Source organism: Zychaea mexicana, assembly GCF_025766255.1.
Source record: "Zychaea mexicana strain RSA 1403 chromosome Unknown BDB00scaffold_295, whole genome shotgun sequence".
NCBI lineage: Eukaryota > Fungi > Mucoromycota > Mucoromycetes > Mucorales > Lichtheimiaceae > Zychaea > Zychaea mexicana.
In genome coordinates, this window is record NW_026516958.1 from 1 (window position 1) to 11,498 (window position 11,498).

Sequence of the window (11,498 nt, forward strand, 5' to 3'; positions counted from 1 at the left end):
TATTGTTATTCAAGCAAGCCTGGTTGAAGCTCACCGACGAAGCCTGGGTACGGTGCGTCATCAGCCATGGTTATAAGATTCCACTTGTACAACAACCACCTACTACTACATCCTTCTCTCCTTCTTTTTCTCATTTTCTTACCTCAGACCATACTATCATCGACAAGGAGATTTCAGACCTTCTTTCAAAACGGCCAATCGAAGAAGTTCTATGTCATTCCCAAGGTTTCCGCTCGACGCTCTTCACTATCCCAAAAAAAACGTCCAGCCTTTAACCCGTTCTCAACCTCAAGCCATTCAACGTATACCTGCCCAAGCGTAGTTTCAAGATCGAATCCATCAAGACGGTATGCTCAATGATCAACAAGAACGAGTATTGTACATCCATTGACTTAACCGACGCTTTTATGCACATTCCTGTCCACCAGACTTCCTGCAAGTTTCTACAGTCTCGATGGCAAGACAAACTTTATCAATACCGCGTCCTCTCCTATGGTATGGCTCTTTCCCCCTTGGTATTCAGCAAATGCCTTCGACTGGTGCTTCGTTGGGCGCGTAAAAACCACCAGATTCGTGTCAGCGCTTATTTAGACGATTTATTGATCGTTGCTCGCGACTAGTCAACCTGTCTCCAGCATACTCAAATGGTGCTGCGCAAGCTGTCGTCTCTGGGTTGGATCGTGAACCAACAAACATCATGTCTGGTGCGTCAACAATCTATCGATCATCTGGGCTTCCGCATCAACACCAGCGATATGTCATTAACGGAACCAGCTTCAAAGATTCGCGATTTGCGCTGGGAAGCCAACCGTCTCATTCATCGTCGTCATTGCACCATCTGACAACTAGCAGCATTCATCGGCAAGGCACAGGCCCTAATGATGGCAGTTTTTCTGGCACGACTGAAAACATGCTATCTACTCGCCCTGAAGAATCAGCAACTCCAGCAAACGCAACAATGGACGTCGACGATAACGATCAGTACACCAGCACTCGACGAGCTTCGATGGTGGCGCGATCGCCTACACCAGTGGAATGGTGTCAGCTTCCTACCAGTCACCCCACAGCACAAGACCTTCACCGATGCATCTGACGAGGGCTGGGGGATAGTCAGCAACCAACGATCTTTTTTTGGCGCAGCAGCCTCTCAAGAACACATCAATTGGAAAGAACTAATGGTGATATAGAAGACCGTACATCTGCGACATCTACGGGGTCAGTCTCTTCGCATCTATTCCGACAATATGACAACTATCACTTACATCAACAACTTTGGGGGACCAGGTCTCCCTGACTTATGAAACTCGCTCGACGTATATGGAACTTTTGTCTTCAAACTTCCACCCGTCTACATCTCACATACGTTCCTTCAGCATTCAATCCGGCGGATGCACCGTCGCGCCATCTAGCAACCCAACTGGAGTGGAGCATCGCCCCATCCTTCTTCCGTCGGTTGGATCGCCGCTGGGGTCCTCATCAGATCGACCTCTTTGCCACTCGCCAGAACGCCAAGACGCCACAATTTGTGACATGGCGCTGGGATCCGACTGCACTAGCCACCGACGCCATGGCCCTCGATTGGTCACAGTTTCGCCAGGTCTATCTGTGCCCCCCATGGAGCCTGATTCCAGCAGTTCTCTGCAAACTTCAACAGGAGCCGGTCAATGCGACACTGATCACACTGTGGTGGCCGACAGCAATTTGGTTCCCGACCCTCAAGCAAGTAACACGACCACGTCCCTGGCGCATACCTGCGAAGCAGTTCTCCTGGCTCCGGGGCAAGAAGCAAGCGGTGCTATCCAAGAACCCCCATTGGTCTCCCACAGCCTGGCAAATAAGATGCGCCGATTGGAAGAAGCTGGAGCCACCGAGGCCGTCGGAGCAGTGATTTTACACTCTGACCACCATCATGCCAGTCAGCAATACCAGTATATTCAGCAACACTTTTTATCTTGGTGTCAATCTCGTCGCCTCGAGGCCCTGGAGCTAACGGGAAAACATTTGGTCAACTTCCTAGGATATAGCAAAGACAAACTACACTGGTCAATAAATATGATTAAGGTCTATCGTTCGGCCCTCCTGGATTTATTCGACGATCGAGACAAGATTCTCTCTTTATGGCTTTATACCTCTTTCATGAAGGCATTAGACGGTACTACCTTGCGACGGGTTCCTCCTGCAAACTTAGATATTACACCAGTTCTACATCACTTTCGCCACCTTGGCCCCAATGTTCATCTTTCACCAGCTCAATTAACTGCCAAGAATTGTTGGCTGTTGGCCATTTGTGGTTTCATGCACCCTTCGGACATCGAACGCACGGATTTGGACCGTTGTCTCATCGACGAAGCTTCCGGTAAACTCACGCTCACCATTGTGTGTCCCAAAGAACGTCGCCAAGGCCAACGCATCACCAAAACCATCAGCATCGATTCGCACGAGGAGCCTCTTTTCTGCCCAGTGACCGCTTTTGCAGTATACAAGACACGCTTTGCGTCACAGTCATGTCATGCTCCCCATCCTGTCTTATCCGAACACAACATCACTTCTTTATTCGTGATCTGCACAATACTTCTCAACACATCGGTTCACAACGAATTGGCAAGCACATCAATTTCATTATGGCTCTTATCCCAGTCCCCCCCTGGTGGACGGCGTATACGGGCTCGGGCCCTTGGCTCTACACGAGCAGCATGGGCGGGCGCTGTGGTAGACGATATAGTCGCCCATGGTTCTTGGTCGTCACGTCAGATGTTCGATTTGTTTTACCGGATTTCACGCGAGACGCGTTCCAATCTCTCATCCTTGGCCCTTGGTTCCTCGGCCCCGGTCTCGAATGCTCTGGAGTCACAATCACTAGATCCACCAAATAATGTATCTTTCAGCCGAGGCCATAGGCCGAAGGCTTTATCTCATTATTAGTGTTATTCATGGATCGGATCGGATCAGATACGGATCGGATACATGCAGATACGGATCGGATACATGCAGATACGGATCGGATATGCGGATATTAGTGCGCAGATAAAAGGGGAAGTAAGTGCATTCAGATCTCAAATGTTGTTGCAATTCTGGTAGAGAAATGCGTTTATAAAATCGAAATGAAACAGTAAGCAAACGTAGAAGTGATTTGAGCATAAAGAAACAGGCAAAATATTATACGCTTTGGAACAACAATTATACAACTTCTACTGAACCGTTCATGTTTGCTACTGACAGCGGAGTACTGAAAAGAACTGCAGGAATACCATAACTTGGAGAAAACCATGAGATAATCCAAATCTTTATACTGCTCCGTATTTTCAGATAATGCCTTAGTGATAAGTTTATTATTCTTGCGTTTTTTATTACGAGGCTTATGTAAGAGTAGTAATGAAAGAAGTGGTACTTCATACGTCATTTGCAAAAATAATATATCACAATACCCCTTTGATAAGCTGCTTCATAGTAATGATAATCAACACTATGTGTTATCGTAAAGTGTACGATCATATGGAATACTTGACAAGGTGTAAAGTGCGGACAAGAGTAAGACAAGACAGAAGACGAAAGGGAATAAGGACAAAACATTTACAAACTGACCAGGTAAGAGTGTGCTAAGTGGTCTTAGTAAGGACAAACCAAGATAGGACAAGCGAAGAAAATATGAGGATGAGGTAGGAAATAAGATATTTAGATGACCTGGTTTTTGCTTATTATTCGAAAACTATTTTATATACATATACATATTACTATCGAATTTAATAATGTAGTAACCAGAAGGATTGGTAGCTAGTAATAAGGATAGTGGAGACGGATGATCATGATGGTTGATGCTAGTCATGTTGAAGAAGTAGTTTTAAAATCGTTGTGGTCGAGAATAATTATGACACAAGGGCATGTAAATTATATGAGATGGCAGGTATATTTTGGATCAATCAGCAACATATGCTACTTTTAGACAGCATAATAATCGAAGTTTGTGTTAAAATAAAAAATCTTACTAATAAAGATTACATTCACGAATGTCATCATAATACCTTAAATATAAAAGTGCACTGAAAAGAGATGGACAGCGTATGATTATGTTGAAATGTGTCTCTGATAGGTTGTATTAAGTAAACAACCATTGGATCGGTATGTGTTTTCTTTGTAATGTAAAGAATTACAACATTCATTAGTGGCAGCATGACAGTACCAGAATGCTACTGTTGCTGTAATGTATATTGTGATCTTTACACTAGGAGCAGGATTCAAAAGACTCATGAAGCAAAGAATTCTTTCATAAGAAAAATTCAGATAGACAGATGAGCAGATCGGATTACCAGATGTCGGATAAAATGAAGAACCCTAGATACAATTATCCACCTACTCGCGGGAGTTATTGTTCCGGTTTTTGTAGCCCGATGTCTTGCCCTGCGGAGGGCGTTGTTGAAAACCTGGTGCGTGCTGCTAGTGTCTAGTGTTACGTTCATCGTAGTCATGCTCGTGCTGGGCTGAGTTATGCGAGTTTGTGCGAGGGGAATTAGCCTTTCCTTTCCTCGGTTGCAGGTTCTGGGAGTGCATGCTGGTAGCTTGTACTGCCTTTGACAAATGGACATGTTCAACCAAGGCTTTGGGATCCAACAGTGGTTCCTGCGTTGCTGGTGCCATATGAGGGGCTGATCCACGAATTCTAGTAGCCAGAAATATGTTCTCAACGCGAACCTGAATGATGTGCGAGGCTGTATCTGCCAAAAGGGCATGAATAACGTTTGCAAATTCGATAGCCGCGTCTGCAGTGACACTTCCATCCAGTAGCACGCGGTGTACAAAGTAATTGATAGGGCAGGTGATTCCGGATAGACGATATTGCACATCTATAAACTGAGTGTCAACACTTTTTGTCTGTGTGGCCACCGGTACGTTGTTGAGGCTAGGAGCGACATAGGTACGCTCTACATTGCGTGTGCATTCAGATAAGAAACGACGTCGATCTGTTTCAGGAAGAGGGCTATGGAAGAAGTCGTGAGCCATCCTGGCAGATGTTGTTTGAATTCGGCGTGAGGATGAAAGTCTATGTCAGCTGGTCGTTCGGTGATATACATGTCCGCGCAGACGATGTCGCTATCGACGTCGATAGGATCATCTGTTGCGCTCGAATTAGATGCAAGGGTAGTGTGGTGGTGTTGTGTTCCAAACGTTCGATACGTTGGAGTAGCTCACGAGCCCATGCAGGAGCAGCGGCAGAAGCAGAATCAGAAGAAGTAGTAGTGGTACTATGTTGTACGTTTTGATCATTTGATAACGATGACTGCGTCGGTCGAGTACTAGAGCGACACTGCGCGAAAAAGTACATATCACAGGCTTTAAAAACAGGGTGATATATGCCTATGACCTGGTTCTGGTATGATAAAATAAAGTATGTAGCCTGCAGCAAATACAGCTACTATATTCGGTAGCAATGCATCTTGGTTTCTTATTTTATTTGTAGGAAGCCTTCATATGCAAGTGAGAAAGGAGCTAATGCACACAAAGTAGTAGTGATAAATATGTATTTGTCCTTTTTTGAGATGCTCAATTTTCCAAACACTGTTCCTTTATTACACAGCCTTTCCCTGCTCCCCCAATTGTTTTTTTTCAGGTAGTTCATGTTGCCGCTTCTTATGCAGCACCATCATAGTATATGCAACGACTAGTAAAAGGGCATCTGCTTTTTTGGTTCACACAATCCTCTTTTTTATTTTGCATATTACAACGTTAATAAAGACATGGTCCCCCATATTATTTACACCCTGTTATGCAAAAACCATGTCCCCGACTCTTTATGTAAATGTGTATCATTACAGAGAGTGCTACATGTGATAAAAAAACACAAAGTAGGAAGTGCATAATGTGTTATAGTAAAAGATATAGAAGCGTACAGATGCGTTTATATATAAGAGAGGCTCTGTGCTACTGCTGGACACTTCGACTTGCTCTGAATCTCTACTTTTTTTTTGGCACAATGGAGCTCAATCGCAACGAATTGTTAGTTGCGTGTTTCTGTCCATTGTGCTTGAGGGCAAACAGCAACACCGGCTTCCAAATGGTGCCAAGAAGAACGCACGAATATCATCAGCGGCGCGTCTTAAATGGTGCTTCACAGAGCCTCTCATACAATGGTACTTGCTCTACACACATCCCGAAGATTGAGTTAATAATGTTGTATCTTATATATCTACTAGTGGGCGCCATTGTAGCTAATATCGAAGCCAATTTGCGCCAAAGCTCGTCACCGTCACCATTGCCGCTAGGCGACGATATTGATATGGACATGGATGATGATGTGATGGTCGATTATCCCTCCCCTGGTATGAGACTATATTGTTAGTGAAATAGATGTGCGAATAAGTCATTAATCGTTATTATGTATTGTAGACATCGTTTCAAGTCTTCATGTCCCTTTTTCTGCTGAGGATAATGTGTTCGCAGTTGAGGATGAAGTTGCCGATGGAGAGCAAAATGACAATGCTCTTGTCATAAGTGCTGCTGATGTTGAGTTCGGTAATGATGGGAGCGAAATGCAAAGTGAGGCAGCCGCCATTGGCGCAGGTTGGTTTATAAAAAGCAGTTTTATTGAATCAAATAGAAGAGCTCTGAACCACACGGTACTCACAACTATTTTTTCCAAAAATTAACCAAAGACACTCACCTTGATCCTCCTCCTCCTCCTCCTGTTACCGGGATTCATACCTTTCAGCATCCCTTTGTCCTTGTCGTTCTCTTCCTCGTGCTTTTCCAGTTACATTTCGTTTCAGAGCACTTGTCCTGCATCATAATCGACTTTTGCGTTCTACTTCTTGGTGATATCCAGCCAAACTTTTCCATCCCTACCTCGATTGCTACTCTCCGCCGTATCACTGGATTCTCCGCACTGACCGATCACTTGCGCAAATATGTGTGCTGTTCTCGTTGCCACAGCCTGTATCTTGCATCTGATCCTCATTGCCCAAGGACATGCACCAACAACGATATCCGCTACAACAGTTTATGTGGCAATGTATTGTTCAAGACTGTCGGTAATCCTTGGGTGCCTGTAAAAGAGTATGCCTATCAGCCCTTATCTGCGACTATTGAGAGGCTTTTTATGCGGCCAGGATTCGAGGCAAATATCGAGGAATGGCGGAGCCGTAGACGAATTGTTGATAACTCCTTTGACATTTACGACGGTGACATGTGGTGGGAGTTTCGTGATCGTGAAGGCAGGCCGTTTGTTGAGCAGCACCGTTCACTGTTGTTCACACTCAACGTAGATTGGTTTGGCCCGTTTCTGAACTCCACGTATTCAAACGGTGCCATATACTTGTCCATAAACAATCTACCCCGATCTGAGCGCTACAAGTCAGAAAATCTCATTCTTCTTGGTGTAATGCCTGGCCCACGGGAAGCGAGTACATCTGACATCAACCATTACCTTCGACCCTTGGTTGATGAATTGTTGGAATGGTACAGCGGTAAAACAATCAGGACGTGCCAGTATCCACAGGGAACACTTGTCCGCTTAGCATTGTTCATCAATGCTTGTGATATTCCTGCCGCAAGGAAAACAAGCGGTTTCACCTCTCATGCGAGCCTTTGTGCCTGTTACAAATGCGTCCGTCAATTCAACGTTTTCCCTGGCACCACCAACATCGACTACTCTGGGTTTGACGTTGCTAATTGGGTGCTGCGAACGCGGGAGGACAACCGGGCTTATGCTGAGCAATGGCGGAATGCTGAGACGATGAGGCTCGACGAGAACTGGAAAGGGCAAATGGGACAAGATGGTCAGAGCTGCATCGCCTCGGCTACTTTGATCCTGTTCGTTGCACGATCATCGACCCGATGCATAATTTGTTTCTCGGCACAACAAAGCGCATGGCAAAGGTCTGGATTGACCGAGAACTCCTCAACAGAACCAACCTTCAACAGATGCAAGTGCTCGCGGATGGTATTGTTCTCCCTCCCGATTATGTTGCCTTGCACCGCAAAACCGAAAGTGGCTTCTCATTCATGACCGCAGATGATTAGAAGTCGTGGTGCATCGTATATTCACCTTTTGTACTTAACGGCCACCTTCCTAGAAGATACCTCCAAAATTGGTTGAAGTTTGTCGATGCTTGTCGTTTGCTGGTTAAGCCATCAATTACCGTAGACGAAACTGCAGAAGCAAATACTCTTCTCACAGAGTTTGTACTGGTGTCGAGCAAATATATGGCCCAGAGGAGATCACACCGAACATGCACCTTCATATGCACTTTGCCGCAACGATCGATGATTTCGGGCCGTTATACGCTTACTGGCTCTTCTCGTCTGAGCGATATAACGGGTACCTCAAGGAGATCGACACCAACCAAAAGGACTCCTTCGAAATGACGTTCATGAAAAGATTCCTGCAGAAGACTGGTGCTCGCGATTTCGTTCGATCGTTTGAAGCCCTCTTCCAACACCGTCAACATCATTTCGCCTTCCTGAACAGCTTTCTCGATCTTGTACAGCCAATCCCACACACAGCTGATGTTGTCCAACGTCAATTCGATGTTCATGCGTTTTTGGCGTTGTCGACGGATGTTGGTGCCATCCACTACGTCACAGGAAGTGAGCCGCTGCCGCCGGATGTATACCCTTTGCAATATGGACGGATAGCGTTTATGCCTGAGCAACTGTACGATTTCTTGTTGGCATTTTACCGTGCTGTGTATGGCGATTATCTCGTTCACTATACCCAAGCTGGTGATGGGCAAGTTTTCGTCAGTAACCAGTACTGGAAAATGAAGACGATAACGATGATGGGGCAGACTTACCGCAGTGTTGAAGCAAGATCGCGGCGTGGTGCGCACGCTCAAGTTCTGTTCCACATAGACGATCGCGGAGAAGCAATGGCCTGGCCATGCGAAATCCAGTTTTTCTTTCGGCATGTGCAGTTCGTTCGTGGGCAGCAACAGAGCATGTATTTGCATATGTTCGATGGTACAGCATCCACAGTGACAACGATGGTCGCCGATTTACGGATCCTTATCTTGAAACGTGGTGTAGCCGTTTTCGAAGTGAAGCGATGGACTGCATTGTACCTGTTCATCGTTTATATGGACAAGTTGCCGTAGTAAAACTGGGCACAAAGAAATGCAAATGCCAGAACAGTAGTGCTTCTGTTAGCAAAAAAGATGCTAGTATAAACAACTATAACTTTTTTCTTTGTATTTGTCCACCAAAAATCTTTAGTATTCCATGTTTCTGCTGTTACCATAGCGTTTATAATAGTACCATGTGTGTTGTATGCACGCATCGATAATATCTTGGTGGAGCATTTTGTTACCTAAGTGCGAAAAAAAAGGAAGATTTAGGGTTGAATTCGCAAACCAACACGTAAGCAGCAAACTAAAGCACTATCTATAAGTACATACACACCTTATAGGCTTACAGGACTTTCGAAGTTGCCAGTAACTTTGAGATGGTAGTCGGATGCTGTTAACAAATTTCAAGCACAAAATCTAATAGTAATTAAAGAAGCAGTAAGCTAATGGAAAGCTTCTTATCACTTGGAGTTTTCAGTGAGTAAAGTGAGTGATGTTTCTGTTTGTGCCATGATGAGGATTGATAAAGACGCGAATGACGTGGATAGTAGAAGTGGCAAAAAGAAAAAGATGGGTCGTTCTCCCCAACCACTGAAAAAAATTCCCCCCCCCAACAGCAGCTGCATGCATAACTTTTGTTTTGCCCACCCATACCCACACGACACAGTCGTGCAACCAACTTTTTTATTTTTTTTTGTTTTCTCAACTAAACATCGACTACCCAACCCTCCAATTGCTCTCGCGCATTATCGGACAGAGTAGCAGTGCTAACACCATCCACTCTTATCAATCTGTTCGCGTCAACGTCGGGTTTCAATCCATCGAGATGGCGCAAAAACTCGTTTGCCTACAACAGTTTGTTAAATCAACGTCGAAGCATGTCGAACCACCTCAAAATAATTACCCTCTCGTTTCGCCATTGCGGCTTACGCACTACCACACGCTTTCCAGCATCACCGGAGTACTCGTCGTCGGTCTCCTCTTCAGACATGTACTCCAATCGGAGCAATGCCCCCCCTCGTGGGTAAGTCGCCTCCAGCTGGCCTGGTGCTGGTGGTACAATCCATCGTCGCTTATGTTTCTATTCTCTGTGTCAGATACATGATGTACATATTCTACTAGAATAGATCGTTTTCTTTCTTACAGTGTGGCGACGACTATTACGCCGAGTCGCCACTCTTCTTTGTGCTGCAAGCACAGCCGACTGCGACGCGAACGACGCGTGTTGCCAAAAAGTAATAGACTTTTCGGCCAGCTGCTTGTGCGTAAGGTCGTACTGACCAAGACCCTGAATGTACGATATCGTACGGCCACGAACAGTGCGATTGTAGGTGGAACGATAATCGTCATCCCACCGGAAGCCATGCTCTCCCAAAGACTGATGATAATGGCGGATCGCGCTCTATTATCAAACGATATTATAATCAGCTACTTGACCTATATTTCAGAAAGGTACATCTTGGCTTCTTACAGAAACGCCCGCAAGCGACCCACTCGAGCTCCCTGCGCTGGAGCACCGTAGCAACTGGTTACCAGCAAGAGGAGGTGCTGCTTGCTGTTGTGCCAGTGTCTGTCTGGCGACGACTCCCCTATTCTCGCACTGCTCCTCCAACACCATGTTTCGCGCCTCCAATGCTCGGAGACGATCCTCCATCCCCAACGCGACGTTCCGGGCATTCCCTCCTCAACAGCAGCCCGACGTTCTGCATTACGTTGCTCTCTGGTAGCATTGCGATCTCCTAAGGTAGACATCTATACAATATCTCAATGTGCGGCACTCAAACAATATTACTAACTGCTGTTCATTTACTTTTTTCGAAGTACTTATAATGATAGTAAGTGAAAGAAAGATGGATTGTTTTAAATCAGGTTTTTTTTGGGGGGGAGCATTATATCATAGGATGGGTCCTCGCGCAAAGCACTCTTCTTTCTATGCATGGTAGGATGGATGGAGCAAAGTCTGCATATTCGGTTTCTCTATTATGCTTCGCGTTTTACTCAAAACCTCTTTTTTTTCTTTCTTCCCCTTTTCCACTTTACTCTCTCCTCCTACTTTCAACACCTTTTTCGATTGGCAAGTATCGTATCCATCTTCTATAAGGTAATACTATGTATTCTATTCTATTCTGTGTCCTATGTGTTATACCACTGTTAATAAGTGTAATCTTGCCGTACACTCACAACTCTTCTTGATGGTGTTTTTGGATAGTAACTGCCTTTTTATCTTTGCAAGCGGGACAGGAGCATCGTAAGTTTTCTCTCCGTTACTATTCTTCTATGGTCCTTTCAAACATTTACTAGGCTTGAATACTAACGTTTTTCAACGCCGTTTGTTCTTCTATATGTTGCCCATGTCTCCTTTTCAATACAAAGCCTGTATCTACTTGACCGGTCATTACAAAATGTATATGACTCTAGTTGCAGTACTTATAGGTAAATATTGAA

At 45.1% G+C, this 11,498-nt stretch overlaps 3 protein-coding genes across 3 annotated transcripts; 2 read left to right on the top strand and 1 right to left on the bottom strand.

Annotated features, from left to right (window-relative positions):
• Positions 1 to 529: 529 nt before the first annotated feature.
• On the top strand, positions 530 to 1,205 carry BDB00DRAFT_320512 (uncharacterized protein). Its single transcript, XM_053116929.1, has one exon. The coding sequence runs from the start codon at positions 698 to 700 to the stop codon at positions 1,091 to 1,093; it is 396 nt and encodes a 131-aa protein (XP_052972089.1). The 5' UTR covers positions 530 to 697; the 3' UTR covers positions 1,094 to 1,205.
• Positions 1,206 to 1,450: 245 nt separating this feature from the next.
• Positions 1,451 to 2,808, top strand: BDB00DRAFT_751203 (uncharacterized protein; the record flags this gene model as incomplete). The annotated part of the gene is made up of 2 exons (XM_053118622.1): positions 1,451 to 1,581; positions 1,635 to 2,808. Coding segments are annotated over 2 exons (1,305 nt in total), but the record flags the coding sequence as incomplete, so codon positions are not given.
• Positions 2,809 to 4,431: 1,623 nt separating this feature from the next.
• Positions 4,432 to 4,995, bottom strand: BDB00DRAFT_777800 (uncharacterized protein; the record flags this gene model as incomplete). The annotated part of the gene is made up of 1 exon (XM_053120330.1): positions 4,432 to 4,995. The coding sequence occupies one exon, from the start codon at positions 4,993 to 4,995 to the stop codon at positions 4,432 to 4,434; it is 564 nt and encodes a 187-aa protein (XP_052972091.1).
• Positions 4,996 to 11,498: the final 6,503 nt, after the last annotated feature.